At 34.2% G+C, this 25,998-nt stretch overlaps 16 protein-coding genes and 1 pseudogene across 17 annotated transcripts, besides 3 other annotated features; 7 read left to right on the top strand and 10 right to left on the bottom strand.

The window, feature by feature from the left end:
* Positions 1 to 17,148: part of a mobile genetic element that runs on past the window's edge.
* On the bottom strand, positions 3,273 to 3,827 carry TVAGG3_0437750 (organellar and viral DNA polymerase type B; the record flags this gene model as incomplete). The annotated part of the gene is made up of 1 exon (XM_051234095.1): positions 3,273 to 3,827. A coding segment is annotated over one exon (555 nt), but the record flags the coding sequence as incomplete, so codon positions are not given.
* On the top strand, positions 3,919 to 4,392 carry TVAGG3_0437740 (uncharacterized protein; the record flags this gene model as incomplete). Its single annotated transcript, XM_051234094.1, has 1 exon — positions 3,919 to 4,392. One exon carries the CDS (start codon positions 3,919 to 3,921, stop codon positions 4,390 to 4,392), a length of 474 nt encoding a protein of 157 aa, XP_051103824.1.
* On the bottom strand, positions 4,857 to 5,509 carry TVAGG3_0437730 (KilA, N-terminal/APSES-type HTH, DNA-binding family; the record flags this gene model as incomplete). The annotated part of the gene is made up of 1 exon (XM_051234093.1): positions 4,857 to 5,509. A coding segment is annotated over one exon (653 nt), but the record flags the coding sequence as incomplete, so codon positions are not given.
* TVAGG3_0437720 (organellar and viral DNA polymerase type B) lies at positions 6,604 to 7,302 on the bottom strand (the record flags this gene model as incomplete). The annotated part of the gene is made up of 1 exon (XM_051234092.1): positions 6,604 to 7,302. A coding segment is annotated over one exon (699 nt), but the record flags the coding sequence as incomplete, so codon positions are not given.
* TVAGG3_0437710 (integrase core domain containing protein family) lies at positions 7,569 to 8,120 on the bottom strand (the record flags this gene model as incomplete). Its single annotated transcript, XM_051234091.1, has 1 exon — positions 7,569 to 8,120. The coding sequence occupies one exon, from the start codon at positions 8,118 to 8,120 to the stop codon at positions 7,569 to 7,571; it is 552 nt and encodes a 183-aa protein (XP_051103821.1).
* Positions 9,115 to 10,326, bottom strand: TVAGG3_0437700 (keratin-associated protein family; the record flags this gene model as incomplete). The annotated part of the gene is made up of 1 exon (XM_051234090.1): positions 9,115 to 10,326. A coding segment is annotated over one exon (1,212 nt), but the record flags the coding sequence as incomplete, so codon positions are not given.
* TVAGG3_0437690 (uncharacterized protein) lies at positions 10,546 to 11,613 on the bottom strand (the record flags this gene model as incomplete). The annotated part of the gene is made up of 1 exon (XM_051234089.1): positions 10,546 to 11,613. A coding segment is annotated over one exon (1,068 nt), but the record flags the coding sequence as incomplete, so codon positions are not given.
* TVAGG3_0437680 (uncharacterized protein) lies at positions 11,883 to 12,659 on the top strand (the record flags this gene model as incomplete). Its single annotated transcript, XM_051234088.1, has 1 exon — positions 11,883 to 12,659. The coding sequence occupies one exon, from the start codon at positions 11,883 to 11,885 to the stop codon at positions 12,657 to 12,659; it is 777 nt and encodes a 258-aa protein (XP_051103818.1).
* On the bottom strand, positions 13,984 to 14,737 carry TVAGG3_0437670 (annotated as a pseudogene). The gene has a single exon. A coding segment is annotated over exon 1 (754 nt).
* TVAGG3_0437660 (protein of unknown function, DUF4107 family) lies at positions 16,271 to 16,516 on the top strand (the record flags this gene model as incomplete). Its single annotated transcript, XM_001292749.1, has 1 exon — positions 16,271 to 16,516. The coding sequence occupies one exon, from the start codon at positions 16,271 to 16,273 to the stop codon at positions 16,514 to 16,516; it is 246 nt and encodes an 81-aa protein (XP_001292750.1).
* A 597-nt stretch (positions 17,149 to 17,745) lies between the features above and the next one.
* Positions 17,746 to 17,898, bottom strand: TVAGG3_0437640 (uncharacterized protein; the record flags this gene model as incomplete). The annotated part of the gene is made up of 1 exon (XM_051234087.1): positions 17,746 to 17,898. One exon carries the CDS (start codon positions 17,896 to 17,898, stop codon positions 17,746 to 17,748), a length of 153 nt encoding a protein of 50 aa, XP_051103817.1.
* Positions 17,899 to 17,917: 19 nt separating this feature from the next.
* Positions 17,918 to 18,319, bottom strand: TVAGG3_0437630 (uncharacterized protein; the record flags this gene model as incomplete). Its single annotated transcript, XM_051234086.1, has 1 exon — positions 17,918 to 18,319. One exon carries the CDS (start codon positions 18,317 to 18,319, stop codon positions 17,918 to 17,920), a length of 402 nt encoding a protein of 133 aa, XP_051103816.1.
* Positions 18,320 to 18,390: 71 nt separating this feature from the next.
* Positions 18,391 to 25,998: part of a mobile genetic element that runs on past the window's edge.
* Positions 18,430 to 19,066, top strand: TVAGG3_0437620 (uncharacterized protein; the record flags this gene model as incomplete). The annotated part of the gene is made up of 1 exon (XM_051234085.1): positions 18,430 to 19,066. A coding segment is annotated over one exon (637 nt), but the record flags the coding sequence as incomplete, so codon positions are not given.
* Positions 19,296 to 25,998: part of a mobile genetic element that runs on past the window's edge.
* Positions 19,563 to 19,997, top strand: TVAGG3_0437610 (uncharacterized protein; the record flags this gene model as incomplete). The annotated part of the gene is made up of 1 exon (XM_051234084.1): positions 19,563 to 19,997. The coding sequence occupies one exon, from the start codon at positions 19,563 to 19,565 to the stop codon at positions 19,995 to 19,997; it is 435 nt and encodes a 144-aa protein (XP_051103814.1).
* Positions 21,288 to 21,566, top strand: TVAGG3_0437600 (uncharacterized protein; the record flags this gene model as incomplete). Its single annotated transcript, XM_051234083.1, has 1 exon — positions 21,288 to 21,566. A coding segment is annotated over one exon (279 nt), but the record flags the coding sequence as incomplete, so codon positions are not given.
* On the bottom strand, positions 22,256 to 23,747 carry TVAGG3_0437590 (uncharacterized protein; the record flags this gene model as incomplete). Its single annotated transcript, XM_051234082.1, has 1 exon — positions 22,256 to 23,747. A coding segment is annotated over one exon (1,492 nt), but the record flags the coding sequence as incomplete, so codon positions are not given.
* Positions 23,848 to 24,552, top strand: TVAGG3_0437580 (His-Me finger endonucleases family; the record flags this gene model as incomplete). The annotated part of the gene is made up of 1 exon (XM_051234081.1): positions 23,848 to 24,552. One exon carries the CDS (start codon positions 23,848 to 23,850, stop codon positions 24,550 to 24,552), a length of 705 nt encoding a protein of 234 aa, XP_051103811.1.

Here is a 25,998-nt window from a genome sequence, read left to right as displayed (position 1 = left end):
GGCTTATTTTTATCACGAATGACATCATTGCTGACAAAAATAAATGACCTCAGAACTTCAACTTACGAATAAAGCTTGTTTTAGTCGTTATTGAGAAGTTAAACTTCTCTTCAAAGCAAGGTTGACATGACTTACATAAGTCAAATCCAATCTCTTGACCGTCATAAAGTGCTTTGTAAAGTTTCATTAAACTGAACTCAGAGTCTTTGTCATATGTTCCTTGCGGAACCATTAAACCTTTATCTTCATCATAGAAACACTGAACAGAGTCAGGAAACATTTCATTAGCGGTTAAAGCAATAACATCTTGCTTCACGCCTTTCATTCTGCAGTGAAATGCAACTTCATTTAAATCATTCGTGAGTAAGTCTATGTAAGTCTTCTTTCCACAAAATATTGACTTGTATGCTAAACTTTGTTTTCCAGGTGTATTTCTGCAAAGTCGCTATGAAATTGACCAAGGTTTTTACCAATGAGAACTCTTCCATAACGTTTCTCAAACTCTTCAGCTAAACGAGGGATATCTTCATTGTAGAGATGCATACTGTCCGTATCGCTATAAAAGATGTCCATTCCTAAGTCCTCAGCAGCTACAGAATACTTCACACATTATTCTCTTCGACATAGACAGAATGTTAACACCAAGTGGACAGAAGTTAAAGTGTCTGCAAATGCTTTTCGTTAGCTTGAAAATAGTTTTATCTGAACCATCCAAACCTTCGAACTTCACTATATGGTTGTAGTTTCTGATGGCATATCTTATAGCATCTTTGTCATTTACTATGGTTATTTTTGACTCAATAGGAGATAGAATAGTTTTGCCATAAATACTGTTCAGAATGAGCTTTATATTTTCTTGCAAAGGATTTCCTTCTTTCTTATACTTTAACCTTAACTCAAACAACTTCTTTACTTCATCTCTTATTCTAATATCTCTGTTTCATCGTAATATATCCTTGCAACACTTCACATTTGACACCTTGATATTTTATGAGGTCTTGTAATGTTATATGGTCAACATACATTAAACAGCAAGTGTTTGAACTTCTGGGAACGTTAAGTTCTGGATTTAGTTCAGGGTCACAAACTATTAAAGGAAAGTGTCTATGTATTCCAATCTCTGTTATCTTAATGAGAACAAAGAAGCCAGACATAAACTTTTCACCAATGGGTTCCTTTTGGTCGTCATCGAATAAATGTCTCATGAGATACTCTGTGCTTAACATTTCTTTCTTCATAACCTTTGGAATACCTTCTAAAGTATAAAGTCTTGCTATAGCTGATGGATATAATGAAACAGCGTCGAAGTCAGCAATGAGTTTCTTTTCGCTCTTTTGTTTAATGTTATCTGACAGCATACATCTTCCACCTTGAATACAGCGTGAAATAAATTCTCTTGGTTTATTTGAGAGGTCATATAAATTTCCATTCGGGAAGTACACTCTGTTCTCAAATAATTTGTTAGCAATTGAACAAATACTAACGTAGTCATAAACGTTTAAATCAAATTCTTTCAATATGTCATTGCGGAACTTAACAAAACCTTCTCTTAAAATTCTTACATCTTGTTTGCCAATAAAATGTGCTATACTTTTCTAAGTCGAAGTGGTTCTCATCTATTCTGCAACCTTTGATGGAATCTATGTTTTTCATGAATGTATCTGCATCCCGGATAAACTTACATGCTTCAGAAATGACACCAGTTCTGTTGTCATTTGCTAACAAAACACTGCTGTAGTAGTTGTATGGAAATACTTCTTTCGGTCCTGTTTGTAAGTTAAACATAGCAGGAAATAGTTTAAGCTTCTTATTTATAACACTGTAAGAGTCTTTTATAATAATTGCCCTTCCTTTATATAAGCCAGTTATTTGCATTGTTCGTGAACCTTTAATGATGGGAGTTCCTTTCACTTCTGTCATGTGTCTTAAGATGAAGTTTATATCATAACTGAGGTTATGGAAATATATTAAACTCTTGTCAGGAAGTCGTTCCAAAAATTCTGTTGCACAGTTCTGACCCCAAATGCTTTCACTCACTGAACCATCTTCACTGTCGTAACATATGTTAAAAGCTTTATGAAAGCCATCGGCTACTGCACTCAAAGTCAGCAAAGAAAACGTGCTCAGGAATGAACTTGCACTTATTTTTATTTACTTCTTTTGACTCGGCTTTCTTCTTCAGTTGTACACAATACTTTGGAGCATATGACAAGTCTTTAAATGGTGCAAGGTTCTGTTTATATAAGTCAGTCGTATATGTGAAAAGTTCTCCATAAGAAATAGGTTCGAAATATTTGCACTCCCACAATGTTTTCATAACATCCCATAACGGTGTTTTCTATCATAACGAACTACATATTTATCTTCTCTCTTTGTATAAATCTTCATTTGTTTCTCAATGTTCATTCCACCACAAGCTTTGAGAATTTCTTTGTAATTTCGACGAAATATGTTGTCATTGGTAATCTTTCGTTTAGCATGTAGTGGTCTTCAACAAGAAGTAAGTCAATAGTTCTAACAGTTTCACATTCTTTTGGTATGTATCTCTTTATTTCATTATGTCTTGAGTCATTGAAATAACCAATGGTAACATTAAATGCTATACCTGTTGCGTCAGAAATTTCTTGTACTTTACTTTGAGGAAAGTCTCTAACACGAATGACTTCTCTCATGTGGTCAATAGTCTCTCCATCTACTCCAGCCTGAATGCAAGCATAAACGAAACAATTGTCTTCTGTCATAAGTGCTGCAGTTCTTTTGTTCAATTCATTGAAGATTTGGTAGCGCTCAAGATTTATAGGTAATGTGCAAAGATACTTCCAGAACTGACCGCTTCTCTTCTTATAAAACTTCTTTTCACCATTATCTTTCCAAAAGCTTTCTATAAGTGCTGGGTTTCCTGTTTGCTTAAGAGCTTCCAAAATGGCTTTCTGGTCATTTGTCAGTGTGCTTTCATCTCTATATGGTCTCTTTTTTGGTTTGCCTTTCTTTACATCTGACATCGTTAAGCCTTCATATTCTGTTAAATCATACATCTTTATTTCGGTAAGATTCTTTATGTTTGTCAAGAAGAAGTCATAGTGCATTTCAACAATACCTGCAGCATTTGCTTCTATCTCTGATATAAAGTTCTCCTTCAAGAGCTGATGTAGTAATGTTCCAATATTATTGAGGTTTAACGTAGAACATTCATACTTTCCACCAAGTTTATAACATACCATCCATCTCTGTTGTGAGTTTATTTTAATTTTCTCTAAGAGTCTCATGAAAACCTTACCGAAATGTTTGTGTAAGTAGTCTCTGTTTGGTTCATCTAAAGCTTCGATGTTAAAGTCAATGAGTCTATTGCCTGACTTCACATTTCTCTTCCTATTCTCTTCATCTTTCTTTAACCATCTCTCACCTTCTTTTGGTTTGTCGTCAATGGAACGAATGACATCGTTAGCTTTGCGAACTTGTTCTATAGCGCTCTTAAACATCTCTCTTCTCTGTTGTTTCAGTGTGTCGTCTCTTCTTCTTGTTTCACCAACGTTTGCATTTGTTATGTCAAACATTTCTCTTCTTACTTCATGAGGTACTGAACGTCTATGATATAAGTCAATAGCAACGTCATTTAAAGGAAATGCTCTTGCATGGACTTCGTCCTCGCCGCGTTGCGGCTTTATGAACTCATGAATTCTATCATAAGTTATTTCACCATTGTAGTCTTTAATGAAGTCAGCGAGTGCTTTTTTGTTTGTTGCGTAATGCTTTGTAACATCTATATTAGCTTCTGTAAGAAGTTGTTTTATTTCCGAGTGTTCTAACTTAGACAACTTCCGATACATCTTTAGTAGGAAATAAAAAAAATATTTTTTGAAAAAATTAGATTAGATTTTTTTAAGTTATTTTTCAAAATAATTTAATATTTTTATTTTAATGAAACACATGCAAGATTGCAAGTTCTTTTCATACAATGCTCTCGCTACTGCCATCAAGAATGAGTTCAATAATGCTTCAAATGTTAATGTTATCTTTAACAAGAAGTTTGTGAAAGAATCTAAGTTTGGTCAGTATGTCAGACCATTAGCTATCGTCATTGACCGCAAACGTTATACTTCACAAGAGTTAGCAGTAGTTTTGAAACAAAAGAGTTTCTTCGTGAATGTCAAAGATACTCATTATACTGTTATAAAGAACTCTAATATTGACTTCTTCAGTATTGCTTTAAATCTTTCCGAACAGAAAGAATATAAGAAGGGTGAAACAAATGTGAAATATTATCCTTCATCTCTGAAGACAATAACGAACAAAGATGTTATACAGAAATTCTTACCAAAGGTTGAAGAAGCTTCTATTGACATTGACGAAGGAAGTGAAATGGTTGAAGAAATAGACCCTGAAGCTATTTAAGCAAAAATATATTTTTGGTTAGTCTTCATATCGATATTTTACAACAATTCCCCAATGTATAAACTTTTCATACGCTTTTTCATAAGCTTTATATACCTTCAGAAATTTTGCATAATCTTTAGAAGCATTTAGATATTGTTTAAATGCTTTGTATGTCTTCAGAAATTTTGCATAATCTTTTACATGTTGTTCGTTCTCTTCTTCTGTCATGAGTTCCGAATATTCTAAATTCATGTTCTTTCATATGAGATAAAATTTTATAAAAAAAATAAAATTAGCTTAGATTTTTTTATTCTTCCTCTTTGAAGTTATCGAAATATTCTGTTATTTTTTCCTTCAGTAATGTTAAGTCTTCTTTGAATGTAAGTATTATGCAACCTTTGATGTCATAGTGTGTTTGAGGAAGAGTATTTTTGACAATTTCCTTTATTTGTTCATTCGGTGTCATTGAAATCGGTAAGTTTTCACGATAGAACCAGTTTCTGTCAGATTTATATATTTTAGCTAAGTCATAAAAACTCTTGTTGTTTCTTCTGACTAAATGCAACATAACCATATCTTTATCTTCTTCTTTCTCCAACTCTTCGGTATATATCATATACTTATAACTCTTTTCCTTTCCTTTTGGTACTGAACGCGGTATTCTTTTCTGTATGCTTTTGTCTTTGGATTCAATGACTTCATCTTTTGCTTGAAGTTTCTTTTCCATCTCTCCACGTTCTGCTTTATATAGTTCATCTAACATCATGAAAATATAACAAGCATAACGAGGTGAAGCCCACATTGCTACAGCATTTACTAAAAGTCTATGAACATAATAACCTTTCAAACCAGGAGCCAAATTCTTGCGATTTTCGTACGGAATCTCTTCTCTCGGTTTTCCGAGGGAAGCAATCATATGAGGAAATTCTTCTAAAAGTTCTTTTGTCTGTTGGTTTTCAAACCAATGATATGCTTGCTTTGTAGAACGAAGAGCATTCATTATACTCTGCATTTGGTACATGTCATCTTTGACTGAACGAATGAGACGTAACTGTTTGTTATACTGTATGTACTCGTATTCTTCATTTATAGCTTCATGGACTATAACTGTTGTTGTGTTCTCTGATGTTGACATTACTGTCTTTACATACAAAATAAAAAAATAAATAAAAATAAAACTAACTTTATTTTCTGACTTTCACAAAAGACCAAAAATAAACGCTCTACATGTATTTTTCAGCAACTTCGTCAAATAATTTTATAGCTTTATCTATCTCATCTACTTCAAACGTTTCTTTACCTTTCGTGGGAGCACCATACATTTTCTCAAAAACTTCAAGCAGTTCTGTTTCAGCAGCTCTCATATCATTAACAAACACAACCTTGACTCTATTGACTGTACTGTCATATCTTTGAGTTATATTATATGTCCTTCCTATCTTATATCTTTTTGTGTTGAAGTCCTTCGGTTTCTGAACGATGTAAAGTAAGCCTTCACTGCAACGTTCCGTATCGAATGAACCATATGTTATGAAGTTATATCCAACAACTGGGTCTAACCATAACAAAACTATTGGTATAAGACTTTTGTCTATAAGATAGCTCTTGTTCCATGAAATGCTACTGATATCATAAGCTCAGGATTTCTTGTCAAAATTTTCTGAGTTGAAGCATTTCTAACCCAGTCGTTTTTTTCTTTCCAGATGGAGATATAATGTCTGACAAAGAATATTTGTTGTATTTCTTTGAGTATCTTACGTTTAAATCACCAATTCTAACCACTTTGGTGTCATTGTCTATCTTTCTAAACTGTTTCAAACTCAATGTTTGTCATTACTTACTTGTCATACAAAATAACTAATGAAATTCATTATTTTTGTGCTGAATTCAATAAAAATAATGTTGAGGTGAAGAGGTGAGATCTCACCTGTTTTTTCACCTGTTTTTTCACCTAATTTTTCACAAGCGTTTTACATGAATTGTACGATGTATATTTGAAATCCTAAACAATTTCGTAGCTTCTATTTCTTCTTTTAGTACATCAAAAGTTTTAACAATGCCGAAGGTTTCTTTATATTTCTTCTTGACGTCAGAGACAGAAGGAAATCTTCTGCTGTTGGATAGTTTTTATTATTAAAATGTCAACATATCCATTTTATCTTCTGCTGGCTTTTCTGCTTCTTTCTTTAAGTCTGCATAGTCGTTTCGCATTCTTTCTATCTCTTTGACTGAGTAGTTATATTTTCTTATTGCTGCTTTACATTTTGAACATTGCGGCATCGTTTTTGCGTTATACATTGAAATAAAACCAGCTAGAACAACTAAGGCGTCAATGGTTTTCTTTAACTCAAAAGCTGCTGGTTTTATCTGTTCATTCCATACCTTACCTCTTCTATCTTTATCTCTTATCTGCCATACACATTTTGCAACTAATGAAACAAAGTTATCGTATGTCTTAAATTCTTCGGATTTGTAAAGGTCAGAAATATTTTTATAAACCATGTCGCAATCTTTGTCCATAACTTTATGGTTGCAATGAAAACCAAGGAATTCATAATTTACTTTACGTATGAATTTCTTAATTTCTACTGAGTCAGTTGCTTTGACTTCAATTTCGTCGAATTCAGGAATAGTTAGTTTTTGCTGCTGAATTTCAGGTAGTTTAGGCAAATGGTCGATGAGGTCCTCCATTTCATAAAGATACTGTTCATTTGTTTCATTTTTCGCACTACAGTCTAAATTACTTGTTAAAAGTTTTTGCTTTATCTTCTGGATTTCTGTTTCAAAAGTATATGAAGAAGGAATAAAGCTTTTCATCTCTACCAACATTGACGTAGGATTCATGACTAACGAGTTTGGTGCTGTAGTTGTGGACAGAGTCCCGCCGTTCGTGGCTTGAATTGTTGTTGTGCCGATTGTTGAAATCATATCTTTTATACAAAATAAAAAAATAAATAAAAATAAAACTAACTTTATTTTTCTATCTTAAGGAAATTCATGAAAATTCACGAGAAAGCTAAAGCAATCTGAGCCGCTAAGCGGCGAGGGTGAAAAAAGAGGTGAAAAAACGGGTGAGATCTCACCTCTTCACCTAAAATATATTTTTGGTGTAAATTTATGACAAAAATAAATGGTACCATTAATGATATCATGACTGTTCTCATTCATGTCTGATTTACATCTAATGAAAAAGTTTAGAAGAATTTTCTTATTCTTTCTGGCTTATTTTTGTCTTTCCAGTACTCCCGCTCGAATGGTCCCAGATGTGTTGGCTTTGACTCTCTCAAGTTCTTAGATGGTATAACATCTTCAACGCCTCCTTCATATCTTACTTTATAAGTGTCGTCGTTTATGTTATAGCCAAGTATTTCAATAACCACTCCTCGCTTTGCTTCGTCAATGGTTTCAGCAAGTTTGCCATTACTACTTTCGACTAATTTATGTCGAGGGTAAAATGCAATGGAGTCGTCAGCAGCTTTTATAAGATATCCATTACCTTGCGTTGAATCTACTATATAATAATTTCGACTTAACCTTAAACGTTTCTTTGTCAACGGCTTGTCGTCAAGAACTACACGAACTTTTGTACCAGGAATGAGGGTAAATTGTGTTGAATTTCTGATATTTTGTGTTTGGCTTTGTTTCTTTTGTATATACTTTTCTTCTTGTTGTTGTGTCATTGAATTTGGTGTATGTCCTGTTGTAGAGTGTGTTGAGGAATTATATACTTCGAGAAAATGTTTCATTGTTTCTTCGGTAAAGTCTCGCTCTTGGTTTAAATCTCTGAGCGTTCTTATGAAGCGGTTTATGATGCCGAGTATGTTATGGTTATGGTCTTCAGTAGTGTAGTGAGTTATGTTATGCTTAATGAGAAAATCTGTGATTTCATTGCTGAGGTATGCACTGTCTTGGTCTGATGTTAAAGTACTTGGGCTATGTTCTGCTACAAACTTTTGTAAAACTCTTAACACTTCACGAGTTCCTTTATTTTTCATTGGATGTGCATATGCTTTACGAGTGTTAACATTAATGAAGATGAGGAATGGTTTATGTCCTCCTTTTCTGCTTTGAATGAGAGTGTCAAATTGGTATGCGTCAGGAGTGTTGGAGTAAATTGGTAAAACGTAGTCGTAAGGGTTTATTTTTGTTTGATGTACAACATTTTTGTCAAAGAACCTTTTCACTTCAGCTCTGCTAGTAAATCCCCAACTCTTTGCAGCTTCATTGAACTTCTTAAATGACCTCCATGGATGTTGTTCGAATACTTCTTTCAAGCTCATTTATGTAAAGTTAAAGATTTTATTCTAGGCTCAAGCGCGTTCATTGAACGCGGTACCATGCGAATCTAGTCACAAATGGTGGCATATAATCTGCACCCGAGCCTGTTGGATTTGTTGTGAAAGTGTGTGAATGATTTCCTGCGGTTCCACAGAAAATACCTGCGCTTGAATCTACTGGGTCACTTGAAATATCATATCTATGCATTCCCTGTCTATCCGAACCTGCTGCAAGATTTGTATAACCTCTTTTTGTTATTGAATGTGAATGACTACCTGTTGTGTTTGTAGTTCCTGTATGAGTGTGCGGTGGAAGGTTTGCTTCTTTAATTTTCTTCGAACCTCCTGTTTGCTTTGAATATCTAGCACAGTATAAGAATTTATCTACAATCTGCTTCCACGTACCAAAACCTAAAACTGTTTCTGGATTTGTTGAGTTCATTGACGTATAAATAGAACCAACAGGATATAATGTTTGAAGTATTTCAGTCTTTAATGTTTGAAGCTCTGTTTTGTCTGCTTTCTTATCTAACATTGCTGGTAGTTCATATGCTTCAAAGTTTCTGGCATGACCTTCGATATTCCTGCAACTGTTATCTAAATTGTTAAGAGTATCTTTTACACTTGTACTCGGATTCTCTAAAGGTGCACTTGAACCCAAATCATAGTTCAATATTATGTCGTCTGCTCTAACAGTAGTGAAGGATTTATGTGTATGTTCTTTATCTGCTTTTTTATCTAACATTGCTGGTAGTTCATGTGTTTCAAAGTTTCTCACATGACCTTCAATGTTCATACATTTACTATTTAAGGAGTTTAGTGTATCTTTTACGCTTGTACTTGGATTCTCTAAAGGTGCACTTGAACCCAAATCATAGTTCAATATTATGTCGTCTGCTCTAACAGTAGTGAAGGATTTATGTGTATGTTCTTTATCTGCTTTTTTATCTAACATTGCTGGTAGTTCATGTGTTTCAAAGTTTCTCACATGACCTTCAATGTTCATACATTTACTATTTAAGGAGTTTAGTGTATCTTTTACGCTTGTACTTGGATTCTCTAAAGGTGCACTTGAACCCAAATCATAGTTCAATATTATGTCGTCTGCTCTAACAGTAGTGAAGGATTTATGTGTATGGTTCTTGTCGGCTTTACTGTCTAATGTAGCTTGAAGTTCATTTATATCGGAGATATTGTGTTTATGAGATTTCAAAACTTTGTTCATTGCTTCGAGTTCAACTTTGTCAGCTTTACTTTTAATAGCATCTTCAAACGTTATTTTTGACTTAACTCTCAAAGTAAATCTTGGTTCAACTAATACACCTTTAACAGAGAAAGTAGAGGCATAAATTTCATCGTTATAACTAAATGCTTCTGGTGCTTTACCCGTGTCATACTGTACAGTACAGCTTATGTCATAACCTTTAGCACGAATGTATTTATATCTTCTTTCATTGGGGTCTTCCGTCTTCACTTCATCACTTCGTGTTAAATATCCATGGTAGTCCGTTATAATCTGTTCGTCTGAACTTATATAATGAACGTGGTTCTTGACTTTATCACTCAGAGCTAAAAGCTCATTTTTGTCTGCTTTTTCGGCTAATTTCTCATTAACATCATTCACTTCTAATTCAACTCTTCCGCCAGAACTCTTATTATCATTAATCTTTTTCATTAATTCGGTAATTACGTCATAAAGACTATATTCTGTTTTCGGTTTTGTAAATAATGAGTCAAAATTTCTTTTCATCATTACATCGCTGACATTAATGATATCACCAATTCCTTTTTCATTTATTCTCTTCATTAGTTCTGCAATAATGACGAATATATAATCTGTTAATTTATTCTCTTCATCGAGGGTTATAGAATGTTTTGAAATTGAATCATTAACTCCTCTAAATAAATCAATAACTTCAGGATACACGTTTTTAATGTCTCGAATAACCCGACCAGTATCCTGTTGTTCATGTTCTTCGTTCCCGTCGTTACGTGGTTTTATATCTCTAACCATCATCAACGCAGCCATAACCGGAGGGTTTGTTGCTACCTGTTCGAAAATCCGTCCGTTATGTACAGTATATCTAAATAATTTCTTTGTGTTTGTTAAAACATTTGAAACAAGTCTTTTAAAACCATCTACAAAATTTCCTGTTTCACCTAATGTTCTTGCAGCATTTACAAGCTCACCCATTCCCGCTTTTGACCCCAAAAACGTCCATATTGCATTTATTTCACTCTGTATAGTTGTCCATTCAGCGAAACTAACACCCGCATTCGCTAAGCTGAAAATGAAATTCAGTGGATCGAACTTAATTCCACCTTCTTTTTCAATTTCAACGAACTCACTAACATGAGATTTTAAGTATTCTTTCGTTAAAATTGTTTTCCCCGATGTTATGTCATTAACGAAACTATCACCGTCAAAAGTTAACGAATTCAATTTCGTCGTTGATGCTTTTATTTCATACACCGCTTTATCAATAGTTTTTGGCTCACCTTCTTTAGAACCATATGAAACATTAATGAATGAATTATATGTATTCGTGAATGAATTAAAATCAATGATTTTCATTAATGACGCCTTTAATGATTCATTTACTGTCGAATCCCTTAAAGTAATTAATGAACTGTCATTTATGAAAGGTACACTGCAAACCGTCGAGTTTGGATCAAATGCTGTAGTTGGTGCAGGAATATTAATGATATAAGTCATTAAATCATTAAGTGACGTAAATAATGTTGTCGTTTTTGATTTAATTTCTTTAGCATCTGTTATATATGGTAATTTTATTTCTGTAGTTTCTGAATTAAAGATATTCGCTAAAATGTTTTGTAAACTGTTTTGAACAGCTGTGTAAACCGTTGAATCCGGAACTCTTACGATTTCACCGTCCTTAATAAAAGGCATTGCACATGGTGTAGTGCTTGGGTCAAATCTTTTTGGGTTATGATTCAACATATATTCTAATGCTTCATAAACAGACCTATATACGGTTGTATTATCTTTTTCAATAATTTCACCGTCCTTTATAAACGGCATAGTACATGGAGTTAAAATAGGGTCAAACTTTTCATAGTCCTTCCATGTTATGTATTTCTCAGTATTTCCATCAGTGATAACAATATATTTGTCAGTAAGTGTGAGAGAGTATTGACCAAAATATAAACGTTTAGCTCTGTCAGCTTCATACGCATATGCAGCTATACTCATATTTTAATGAGAATAAAATGTTGTTCTATTTGCAAAGTACAGACCCAAACGAATACGGGACAGTAAAGCTACAAACAAACTTAGGTCTACAGAATGAGGCGCTTGCATTCAGAATGGTTGACTTCAATACTATCGCTTCATTCGTTATAACAGATGAAACAGATTTCATGGAGATTGAAATAGATGGAAAGAAGCACGAAATAAGATTTCACAATAATGTAGAATATAAGATGGAAACATTAGCTGGAGTGTTAAATGCTCTCATAAATACTACAATAAACAAGGATAACGAAGAAAACTTAATGAATGTTAAACTTATTGCAGGAGTTTTGAAGTTCAGTTATGCGAAGGAGTTTAAGATACCAAGAATGAGTCATAGAGTACAACTTCTTTTGGGTGCATACCATATGACATTTCCTTTGAAAAGTGTTGACAAAACGATTGAGATGAAATCTGTTCCATATGTATGTTATGGTAATTGTTTATACATTGAGTCTAAAATAGCTAATGTCACAGGCATTTCAGGAGTTAATAGTAAAGGTTCAGTAGAATATAAATCATTCTGTTATGAAGTAAATTCAATGTTCATTCCAAACGTTCCTGTCATAGCAACTCATTTAGGTAAATGGGTTCGTATTAGTCCTCATAATTTGAAAGACATGCAATTCAGACTTGTTGACTTTCAAGGAGAGCCTGTAGAACTGAAGGCACCAGTGCGAATGACTGTTGAAGTTGACTTTTTAGAAAATATTAAATGCAACAGCTTACAAGAGAACTCAGAGCTAAAAATATAAAGTATGAATGTTATGTATTAGGTCATGAACTTTGGTTGTTGCTGTTTGATGAAACAAATGAGTTAGTTATGTCAGTCAAGAGAACAGAAAAATATTGTGTTAGTGAAAACTGCACCAAGTCAATAAGATTAGGTTTGCATTATGAAGATGAGTTCGATACTGTTGAAGAAGTTTTGGATAGATATTACAAATTGCTAACTTGAAATTTTTTTGACTGACGGCGCAAAGCGCCAAGATGGGCTCAAAGAGCCCTCCTGACTGCTTTAATACTAAACATATTTCAAAACAAAGTTTATATTCTGTTGAAAGTTTTGTATACTCGTTCGAATATTTATACTTAAACTCAACTCCTGTAGTTCCTGGTGTTTCAATGATGCGGATGTTACTATTTTCATGAATAGTGGAGTTTGACCACAGCATTCGATTTCAGGGTCGAGATAGTCAATGACACATTGTTTCCCTGTTATTCGTGAGATAACATTTTCAAGGTCCTCCTTTGTTAGAATTATTTGGTTCTTGCTTATAAGATTTACCAAAAGTTCTTATCGTCTTTGAGTAAAATTGTTTGGTATAACTGAAGAAGGTAATGGTCTACGTTACCTGAAGGATTTGTTTGAACATTTGTGTAAGGATTGTCGTTGGCTTCTCTTGAAAGAATTTGGTCCAGTGGTGGATACTCTAACTTAACATCTGATGTAGCGTTAGCGTTTGAAGCTGTGTTTAAATTCACGGCGCCATGCTCCAAGACCGAAGGTCCCGACTTAAGATCTGGTTCTTTTTCTTTCAAACACTCCGAACTATAGTTCTTTATGACAATATTGTTTGTTGTTCTTGAGTCAACATTTGATGTTGGTTCAATTGGAACATTAACGGCACCAGCTAAGATGGATTTGCTTCTCATTTCATATAGAATAAAAACCTTTTATATGTATGAAATGAACAATATACTCGACAAGGGTTTGAATGTAAAGCTAACGAATGAAAATATTGTTGAATTCACTGAGACAGGTGCTGCGTATAAAGATGTAGAACTACTGAACAAAAGAGCTAAGGGAAGAAGCAGGAACATGAACAAAGGGTGGAAACCTATAAAAATTTATGTCAATGATGGCTCAGGAGGTTCAAACATAAAGTATGCAGAAAGTTATAGAGTTTATGCTCTCAAAGGTGAAAAGCCTTCATTTAAGAACAGCTATTCTAACGCGTATCCTCAAAAGCTAACGGATGGGGAAGTGGATGATATGAATGACAGCAAAAATATTAACAGAAATGGCGACAGAGATGCATGGAATTTGTTTACCATCAGTCAATTGAAGGTTAAACTTTAAAACAGTGTTGGTCGTTCCCATGGAATATTTTTGACTTTAATGGTATTAGTCATGATATGAATCTCAAGGTATGAACGAGGAGAGATGAGAGACTTATATGCTTCCCAAATTTCTTCAAAAGGTAATGTTATACCTGACTGTTTCCAAATGAGTTCAATGTCATAGCGTGAGAAACCTTGAAAGATAACGAAGTCAGTTATGAGACGTTTTATGTTTAAAGCTAAAAACCTCCATGTTTGCATAAGTATTGCTACAGTTAAGTGGTAATGTCTGACTTTAGTTATGATGTTAGCTAATGGTGAGTCAGGCTTTGACACTAAACCTTTTCCGGCGAAGTCGTCGCAAACTAACAAAGTATTTGAAGGATATTTTTTGAAGGGGTATTTTGAAAGTTTTGATAGAATGTAGTTTGTAAGTCGTTTCATATCGTAAACTCCTGAGTACTGACGTAAGTGGTGTTTGTCAATAATTCTTTCCATCTCCTCAGAAGTCTTTTGCATTCCTGACTGTATAATTCAACGATGGCATAATATTTCTCTTACGTCGAATGTAACGTTGAAGAAATTCAATGAGAGTTCACTGTCTGGAACTTTAACGACAGAGGCTTGAACTTTTGACATAAATGTTTTCGCTGTTGAGTCCATAGAGTCTGAAGTTGCTGATATAATGATTTGGTCATAATATGAGTCATTTCCTAAACGTTCTGTATAAGAATATGACGAATGAGGTTAAATGTCTTACCTGAACCCTCTTTCCACAATAGAAATACACACCATTTGAACAGAACTCATAGTCCTTACTGAAAGGAAGAATAAGAGAAGAGTTAAGTTTGTCTGTAGTTTCATTCATGTCTTCATCTACGTCATGTATTAAATGCTTCATTTTTCTCCATTAAAAATGCAAGTCAGAAATATTCAGAACATAGCACCGAGTCTAACTGACAAGAGTATAAAGATATACTATGAACATGTTATGATGAAACCTACCAAAATTTCAAGAAAGTCAGTATACTTATGAATATCCAAGACACTGGGTAGAGTATGTAGGAGGTGAGAAAGCTATTGAAATCAGACAGGTTCGAAGTATTCCAGCAGGAAGAACAATATTATTGAAGAACTTTAATGTTTTGAGATATAATGATGAAACAAAGAAGCAAGATAGTTTTCCTGTTGCTGTGTATGTGAACTAGACACAGGAGATGACATGAAAGTTTTTAATACAAAGCTTCAAATGGTAGTGAGAGAACAACTGACTGCGGAAGGACATCCATTACCTTCAGAAGTTACCATAGCATATAATTTTGAAACAAACTCAATAGATTTTAAAGTCATCTCTGCAAAGAAGTCAGGTTTTACATTTAATGAAGCAGATGTATATTCGAATGAAAACTTCAAAGCTATTGCATGGTTAGATAATGACGATTGCTTTAAGAAAATATTTAAATACAGTGACTCAACGATGTCAATAGATGACCTTCGTGGAATGTTACCATCGACGTTTACAGTAGAAGGTTCAGCAGGATTGCTTACAAGATTGTCAATTGGTGGTATTTGGTCTCGTGAGAACATTGTTATAAAATCCAGTATAAGTGAATTTGCTGAAGAATCTATATTATGTCTTTCAAACTACATGTATTCGCCGCCGAAGCATTATAGATAACAAACTTTGTCAGTAAGTTTAACATAAGACTTGTCGAAACCTTCTTCAATGAAAGATGTTGTGCTACCTAAAGATGGAAAGGATGGACTCATTATTGAAATGATTTTTAATTGCATATTAAATGAGCTTGTTCTTGAAGGTCATTCATGATGAAATAACTGTTGTAGAAGATGTTAGCAATTGTTCAGACATTTTGAAGCGTATAGATGATATAAGAAATAAGTTAGATAGACCGCAAAGCGGTGAGGGCGAAGCCCGTGAGAATGTTTATGTTTCATTGACTTTCTCCAGTAACGAGAACTTTTATGAGATAATATTGAAGAGAGATGATTTTAATATGGTGTAAATGGTAGCTTGGGCAGCTTTAGGCGCAATGGGAACAAAAGCATTAGCATTTGGAGCAAAAGCACTTGGAGCTTATGACGCAGTAAATAAAATGAGTGAGGAAGGGTTTCGAAGACATTAGATGCAAATAAAGGGAAGATTGGAGGCTGGTTGCAAAGAAGTTAAGATTAAATAAATAGGGCTCATAAATAAAGCATCAATTTGGTTGCGACTGAGTCAGAAAATGCTTTAGGAAAGGACGATGAGTTTGCAAAACACGCAAAAGACCTTAATGACCAGATGAAAGGTGAAACACTGCATTTAAATAGATTCGATGGAACTAAAGAAAATGTTTCTTCTCCACCAGTAGTTCTTCCGTATGGTCCCTATGGAATGTATGGAAACCCTTACGAAAGACCATTTGACCCATTGACTGGTGGAAGTAACTGGTATCATTACGGACGAAGAAGAAAGACAGTCAAGTTGGAGACAGACGTGAAGAAAGCAACTAAAAAGAAACCAAGGAAGAGAGTTATAAAGCAATGAATTCAACAGGGTGAAAAAACAGGTGAAAAAAGAGGTGAGATCTCACCACTTCACCTAAATTTATTTTTGCGCTATGTTTTCATACGTGTGAGGGTGGTGATATCATTAATTTTTAAGTTTATTTTTTATTTTATTTTTTATTTTATTTTTATATAAATGACAGAACAAAAGCAACTCATACAAATCGAAAAATATAACAAACATACATTTAAACATTTATTCTTCCTTCCTGAGTATAACATGTTCTTTACACTTCATCCTAGACCAGTTGATTATACATTGACTGTGTATAAAGATTGTCATGGTAGTTTTATAAAAACTTATGATGATGAAGGTAAGTTAACAAGACTATGCATTTCAAAACTTGAGAAACTTTATGACTTCAAGTATGACTACAATAGAGTTAACATTGACGATGAAGATATAGAAGAAAATTTATGAGAACGTTTATTTTTTCATTAGTGAGTTCGTTAGTGAGGTGAAATGGTTGGCTTTGTAAATATTTAAGGTTAAGTTAGTGTTGTCGTTTGTGTTGTAAAATATACGTTAACGGTTTTGTAAAGTGTCAAATTCACATATCATGGGTAAGTAGGTGCGCAGTGCCACAGTACCCAACTAACCCATACTAACTTACATAACCGCCTGCTGCCATAAGTCTTTGACGCCAACCCATACCAGCTAATGAAGGTTGACTTGGTTTAGTTTGGAAACTAAACTTTGGTTTTGGTTTATCTTCAGTTTTTGGTTTTTCTTCTTCTATCGGTTTTTCGTCACTTTTCGGTTCCTCTGACTTTACTTCACTTGCAGGAAAAGTTGTGTCGTCAACATCTTCATAAATATCATATGCCATTTGTTTTTGTTTTCCTTTCAACTTTTTGTGTTTGTTGTAAAGTTTAGAATATTTCGACTCTAAGTCAATGAGATGTTCTATAATGAACTGTTGGTCAGTGAAGTAAACTTTTCCATCTGTTGTCTCGAAAGCTCCTTCAGACTTCAATATTTTATTTGTGAGAGTCTGTTTCTTTTTTGAGATACTAGCCGTTCCATTTCTATGAAAAGTGACTTTATAGTTAGGGTTTGTATTTCCAGACCTGGCACTTTCTATTATTGAATTTTTCTCTTCATCTGTAAGTTCTTTGACAGGTTTTGACAATGGTTCTGAACTTTTTGTTTGTGGTGTCAAATCTACCGTTTCAACTTCTTCGGTCATTTCATCTCAGTAAAAAATTTTAGTTTGGTTTGTTTTCAACTGGTTGTTTAGGTTTTTTAAGTCGGTCTAAAACTTCCTGAGGTATAGGAAGAACTTTACAAACACGTGGTGTAACTGCTGGAAGCCGACAAATCCATCTTGAACTCATTTGTCTCAATGCTGCATTGTTCATTTCATCTCAGTAAAAAAATTTACATTCCCCACGTTTGAGGTGGTTGCGGTTGGTTATTGTTTACCCACTGTTGTGCATGGTTATATCCTCTGTTAAAGAATCTTTCACCTTGGTCCATATAGTGTCCTGCTTGGTTATAGTAGTCATTTGCTTTGTTATAATAGTTTCCTGCTTGTCTTCCTACATTGTCCATCCATCCTTGAACTTTTCCTCTTGTTTCAGGATTTGGAATAAGATTTGTTGCATCTCGTGCTACATCCCAACCTTTCTGTACAGTTTGTATAATAGGTTGTGCTTTCTCTTTCAGTATACCTAATGTACTCAAAATCTTCCTTCCAATTCCAAATGCACCTCTGGCTATTGTTCCCACTGCGGGTAAAAATCTAGATGCAACTCCTGCTAATGCGCCAAATAAACCCATTTCTTATAGGATAAAAAATGACGAATCCAAACAAGGACCCCTATGTTTCTAAAGCGACAAAGAAAGCACTCATGGTAAAAATCTTTAGTTCAACACCAAATGCTTGGTTTATGGATATCTTGGAAAACATTCCGAGAGTTAGAACAGATGGACCACCATACTGGTTAATATTTGTTGGTCAAAACACAAGATACTGTGAAGCCATACCATTATGGTCCAAAAATATTTTAGATGTGAAAACTGCTTTGACAATATTCGTTGACAAATACCATCCAACAAAACTGACATCTGACTGTGAAAGTTCTTTCAAATCAGATGATGTAAAAAACTATCTGCGTTCAAAAAATGTAAACCAATATTTCATTGTCGACCAAAACCATTCTGCTCTTGGTGTCATTGACGGTTGTATAAAAATGTTAAGAGACTTAAACCAACCACAAGGTGGTGAAGCAAATGAAATGTCATATAACGACAAGTATAGACACTTCTCCCAGGCAAAGATGAGACAAGTTTTAAATATTTACAATAACCGTAAACAAAAAGGTTTGGGAAACCACTCCCCCGAAGAAATGAAAAACAACCCTGACTTAGAGAAAGACTATATATTTAATAATTTAGTCAAAAGAGACAAACAAGAAAGAATGCCGGGCTTCAAACTTCAGAAAGGTGACAAAGTAAAAATAGAAATACCTAAACGCGACCCATATGAAAATACTATTGACTATAACAACAATGGGAACCCGACAGGTACTCACATTCGTGTTCGTAAAAATAGAAGAAAGTATACAAGAGAATATTATGAAGTTTTAGGCAAACATGGCAAAATGTACACACTGCAAGCAGAAGATAAAACTACTATTGCCAGACCTCGTTTCAAACTTGTCAAAGTTCAAGGTGGTATACTTTCAAAGACAGTTCCTAACAAATATAAGACAACTCCTGACGAATATGCTAAAGAAGTTGAAAATGACGACTAAGTTAGTATCCCTAAGTTGTGTACTGTGGCACTGCGCGCCTCCGTACACCACTTAGCGGTTTTGACACTTTACGAAACCGGTAACGTATTTTTACAACACAACCGTAACACCAACTTAACCTTAAATATTTACAAAACCATCTGACACATAAACGACTTCACTAACGACTTCACTAATGATTTCACTAACGACTTCACTACCGTCCTCACTAAATAAAAAATAACCTTATTTTTATTTTTTTAAATTTTTTATTTCATTACAAAGACATGTCTGACTACATTTACTATGACTCTTTCCCAGAACGTTTCCGTGAACTATTCAAAACTCAAGTAAAACTGAGAAACATGCATTTTAACAAAGACAGACCCATTGACGATGAAAGAAACCCTGAATATATTACAATCCCTTATGATGCAAAGTTCATTGCATACATTCCTTATGGTCGCAGAGGAACGAAAACTATTTCAACAAAGAACAAAAATTATTTCTGGAGCGATGAAGAAAATTGCCTTATCTACATAAATGCATACTTAAATAAAGCTACATATTGTACAAAAGAAGGTTGGACTGGATTTGAGCTCTACATATACGACGACGATGGAAACAGACGTTGTGTATACCCATACGATAATATGTACCATTGTTTTCATCAAGCATTAAACGAATACATAGTCAGTAAGGGTCTCATTCCTGTTGAGTAGATATGCTTTATTTTTGTTCCCACATTTATTTAAAAATTAATGATATCACCACCCTCACACGTATGAAAACATAGCACAAAAATAAATTTAGGTGAAGTGGTGAGATCTCACCTCTTTTTTCACCTCTTTTTTCACCCTGTTGAATTCATTGCTTTATAACTCTCTTCCTTTCTCCAACTCTTCTAACTTCTTCTTAAGTTCAGCAATGTTGTCCTCATGAAGTTTAATCTTCCTTAATATACCTTCTCTATCTAATGGTTGCTTTATCTTTCTAACTGAACTCTACCATCCTTCATAGTATGAATGTAAAAACCTTCTGGAATAGTTCCTGATTTAATGTATTCTACCAAAAACTTTTGTTTCATTGCTTCAGTGACTTTATTTGTCATTTTACTCTAAGGTGAAGATAGCACAGCGATAATGGATTTCATGACTTTTAGTATTTCATGCAATCTTAACAAATAGCCTTACAAGTACTTCCAGTGTCCCTAGCTGTCCCTCCTTTTTATATAACTCCATGACATTTATAATCTCGCGAAACTTAACAGGTAGCATAACAGATTAACTCAGATGAGGTTTTGAACCAAAATTTCTAAGCAACGTTGTCAAGGATTTTGAGGAACTAGGGACAGAGTGTGGCAAGTCCAAGATTTAATTTATCTTCATCTGTTTCATCAGCTATCTCATCTAATATTCCAATATTTTATTCATAACTCGTGGCAAACTCACTAACTTTCGTTATGTTCATCTGCATGCTTCATCTGATAGAAAGTATGACTTTCATTAACTATGTGAGATAATGAAAACTACTAGGGACAGAGACCATGGCAAAGTTTATGACTTTCATTATTTCCAGAACTTAATGAAAACTACTAGGGACAGAGAACATGGCAAAGTTCATGATTTAATTTATTCTCTCACTAACAACAAACACAAACTCCAACACTAACTCAAGTACTAACCTCAGCACAAATGACAAACACTAACAACAAACACAAACTCCAACACTAACGACAAAAATAAATGTCCTCACTTCTTAACAAAGTAATATGTGCTTCTTACACCACCATAGCTCAAACGTTTCTTTTCAAACATCGATTGAAACTTATTTTGAGCCATTGGCTTTAGTCTCTTTTTCTTCAAATACGCCAAGAAATCTTCTTCACATCTTTTCACTTCATAGCCTTCTTTAAACTCCTCCTTGTTAAGTTCTATGAAATCCTTTATAACATTCTTTGTTGCAATGGCTTCTTCACGAACGACATCGTGAACTATTTCATCACTGTTCTCATGTATGACCTCCTTACTGTTCTCATGAACTATTTCAACACTGTTCTCATGAACGACCTCCTCACTGTTCTCATGAACTATTTCATCACTGTTCTCATGTATGACCTCCTTACTGTTCTCATGAACTATTTCATCACTGTTCTCATGTATGACCTCCTTACTGTTCTCATGAACTATTTCATCATTGCATTCATGTATGACCTCCTCACTGTTCTCATGAACTATTTCATCACTGTTCTCATGTATGACCTCCTCACTGTCTTTCATAAGCGTTTCAAAGTCTCCTTTACTCATTACTTCAATCTCATGCTGTTCACAGTAGTACTTAAACTCACTGTATATGTCTTTGTTGTATGTTATATTGCTTCCCATGTACTCCATGAATTTTTCAAGCACTTCCTCATAATTCACTGTTTCTTTCTTTCCACGACCTTCTAATATCATACTTGCTTCGTAAATATAACTTCTTGCAGAACCGTCTCGCTTTCTACTTCTCTTCACAAATTCTCTCATCTTGCCACCAAATACATTTGAACTACATGCAAAGAATTCATTCTCCTTCGCAAATTCTTTATATCTTCTGTAGCACTCTGTATAATTCCATCCGGATACAAACTTTTCATAGAACTCCTCGTAAAACATTTGGTAAGGTGTTTTGTTCATTTCGATGAGTTCTTGTTTAGCCCTGGTGAATGGTATCTTCCTTACATCAAATTCACTTAAATCTTTCTTCATGAAGTACGTCAGTAAGTTTGAATAAAACTCTTCATTAAAGCTTTCAATGAGATTTGAGAAATATTCGTAATTTCCTTTGTATCTGCTGCTTACGTCAATGACAACAAATCTTCTGTCGTCTTTGTCAATCTTTACTGAGTTGAAGTTGTTAGATATCATGATGATATTACAAACATTCTCTATCTTTCTTACTGGCTGACACTTCTGATTTAAGTACAACTGAGTCTCTGTTACTATTGACTTTAGTGCGTCGTGGTTCATGACCTTAGACGTATCGCATGAGCTTAGTTCATTGCATACGATGAGCTTCATGTTCTCAATAGCAGCATTGAATCTACCAACCACATTCTCTATTGCCGTTATATTATTGTTGGCGTACTTGCTAATGAGCTTGCATAGAACATTACTAAGTACATTCTTACCAGTTCCTTGCTTTCCTATTAACAAAAGTACTGTTCCAGTCTTTCCACAAGGATTTTGAACGATGTAGGCGAACCAGTTCAAAACATACTCATAAAGCTCTTCATCCTCATTACATATGACATCGTGAACATGTTTCAAATATCCTTCAATAATGCTTTCATCTACTTCATTCAGTACCTCATACTCATATCCTCTGAAATAGCTGTAAATGTCATCTCTTTCGTCAAAGAATCTCATGCCTGACTTCATAAGATAGTTCTTGTTCTGACCCGCTTCATAAATCATCAGTGCGTTCACATCCTTCTCTTCAATACGTCCTACATAAACACTCTTCATGAGCTTATTGAATTCCTTGCTATCTACTGACACAAGTGTTGTTGTGTCTCGTATTCCATCATAATCTTTCACTAGATATGTCATACGTGCTCCGTCAATAACGACAACACATCTTCTTAAGTCATTTATAACACTAGCTATGTCAATACCGTCCTCACTCATGTACTTATTTCTTCTCAAGTCCTTTAGTGTGAAAGTGTCTCTAAGTTCTATTTCAAACAATTCATTTACACATCCTTTGCAATACTTCTCTATAAAATATTTCTGTCGTTCTTTACTAAGTTTCTTAACAGCTCTGAAGAACCATGTGTTTTGACTCAAACATCCTTCACAACTTCTCTCATTCATTCCTAGTTCTTTCATGTCATTATCTTCAACCTCTATGGTCTCATTGACTAAGGTCAAAGGGTTCTTAGTCATTGCTGGTCTTATCTGAAACAATGTTTGTGCAACAGGTTTAACTAGTTCAGCAACGTCCTTCCTTAATATGAATAGCTGTTTCCACTCATCTTTGCTAACAGTTCTTTCATAACCACTGACAGTAATGATTTCATTTGCTGACCTTAGACACTTATGTTCTATCATTTGTATTGCTTTTGTGTAAGGCTTTCGTGAGCATAGGTTGTATATGTCATTCCTGCAATGTTCATTCATGCCAATAGTACTAAATCCTTTCTTTGCTGTTGAGTGCATAATATCCATTAGTTCCTGTGTTCGTATTGCTGTCTCATAAAATACAACAAGACCTTTGTCATCTATGACGTACTTACCGAAAACATTGCTTATATTCTTTAACCATGAAATAACATCCTCATTCATGCTGTCAAACATGAAGTAAGGTCTTACATACTCTTCACTTATAAGATACTCCACAAAGTACTTGTTAAGCTCTATGTCCTCGTGAGCGATTTCATTAGGTTTGATATTAGTTCCTTTTGTCATTGCTGTCATGTACTTCACTCTCATAGTTCCTTTCAATAGCATAAAAATACTTCATTGTTTCATAACTGCTCTAAATTCTGTTCAAAATTCGTACAACATAACTTTTTAACATTAGTGAAAGAACATGAGCGAAACAACAACATCTAACATTACAGAAGAAGTCAATGACAATGCCGATGAAAACATTACAGAAGGAGCTAGTGAAAATATTGACGAGTTCAGTGAGGAAGAAGATATTGAGGACGTCAATGAGAACGTTAGTGGGGAACAAACTCAATGGGAAACATTGAGAAATCATGAAGATTATGAGATTTGTACGACATATCCTTTTACTATTCGTCGAAAGAAAAACAAACATATTAAGAGTGAATGCTTAAATAATCATGGTTATATTGAGCTTAGTTTAAACAACAAAACACATTTAAAGCATAGAATTATTGCAGAACAGTGGATTGAAAATCCAAACAATTTGAAAGAAATAGACCATATAAATCATGATAGAACGGACAACAGAATCTCAAACCTTCGTTGGTGTTCTAAATCTGAAAACAATAGAAATAAAAGCAAGTATGGCGATATAGTTTATGAGTTCGTTGATGAAATATCTGACGAAGCTGTTGAAATAACAGATTATGGTAAGCATTCGTTTGAGTTCTACTACTATGTTGAGAATGAGGACGCATTCTATTATTATACAGGTCTTAACTATCGAAAACTTCATATAAACTTTACAAAAACAGGTGCTGCTTATGTTTGTATGATAGATACAGAAAACAAGAGAGTAATCTTATGCATAAACAAATTCAAACGCTTGTACGGCTTCATGTAGGACAAACATTATTTTTCAACACTAACGCCAACACGTAGGACAAACATTCATGACTAACATTACTGTATAACATAAATGATTTGTCATGATTTAATCGTAAATGTTTTGTCATGATTTCATCGTACATGTTTTGTCATGATTTCATCGTACATGTTTTGTCAAGACTTCTTCGTATATGTTTTGTCATGATTTAATCGTACATGTTTTGTCAAGACTTCTTCATCGTAATGAGCGTAAATGTTTTGTGAAGAATATAACAACCGCCTGAATTCAGACGGTTGCTTTTTATACAAAATTCACACAGGAAAATTCTTGAGTTTTGGTTGAAAGAATACGGTCAAGCCAAAAGTGGCTCGACCTCAAAACAAACATTTTATGAGCTTACTAAGGCATTTATGAATGAATTCAAAGGTATTTGCATACATCCTGACCTCGTTCATTTTGTTGCTGAATGGTGCTCTGTAAAGTATGCATTTTATGTCAAAGATATTATGGACTCCATAGATAAGAAAGTTCATGAGAAGTTAGATGAAGAAGAACTCGAAGATACAGTAGAGAATGCAAAAACAAGCATTTTATGAGCTTACTAAGGCATTTATGAATGAATTCAAAGGTATTTGCATACATCCTGACCTCGTTCATTTTGTTGTTGAATTCAGCAAAAATAATGTTTAGGGTAGATGGTTTTTAGGTGTCACTACGTCACCATGTCACCAGGTTAATTAACTTCTCTTAAAATTACTGACAACATGACATTTAGACAACAGTCCAGGAAATATATTTTATCGTATATGTTTTGTCATGATTTTTATCGTTTATGTTTTGTCATGACTTCATCGTAATGAACGTAAATGTTTTGTCATGATTTCATCGTATATGTTTTGTCAAACATGAACGTAAATGTTTTGTCAAACATGAACGTAAATTTTTGTCATGATTTAATCGTAATGAGTGTAAATGATTTCATATAATTGCTTACCTCGGAAACCGAGAGAAGAGATTCCATATGAAAATCGCAAGAATTTGGCTCCTGGTTTGAAATATTATTATGTTCATAGACTTCATCGTATATGTTTTTGTCAAACATGAGCGTATATGTTTTGTCATGATTTCATCGTACATGTTTTGTCATGATTTCATCGTATATGCTTTGTCATGATGATTTCATCGAAACAAACGTATATGTTTTGTCATGATTTCATCGTACATGTTTTGTCATGATTTCATCGTAATGATGTAAATGAACCAAAAATAATGTTTACGTTCATGTTTGACAACACAGCAGGGGAAGGCAGTTATGAATTATTTTTGAAGAACTGAAGGTGCTACCATGTTTACCATGTGCTACCAGGTCATTTAACTTCTCTGAAAAAGTGTGACAACATGACATTTTGACAACAACACAGGAAATAAATGTTTACGTATATGTTTTGTCAAGACCTCATC

This window comes from Trichomonas vaginalis, chromosome V (genome assembly GCF_026262505.1).
Source record: "Trichomonas vaginalis G3 chromosome V, whole genome shotgun sequence".
NCBI classification, from domain to species: Eukaryota; Parabasalia; order Trichomonadida; family Trichomonadidae; genus Trichomonas; species Trichomonas vaginalis.
This window is presented reverse-complemented; position numbering and strand designations above follow the sequence as displayed.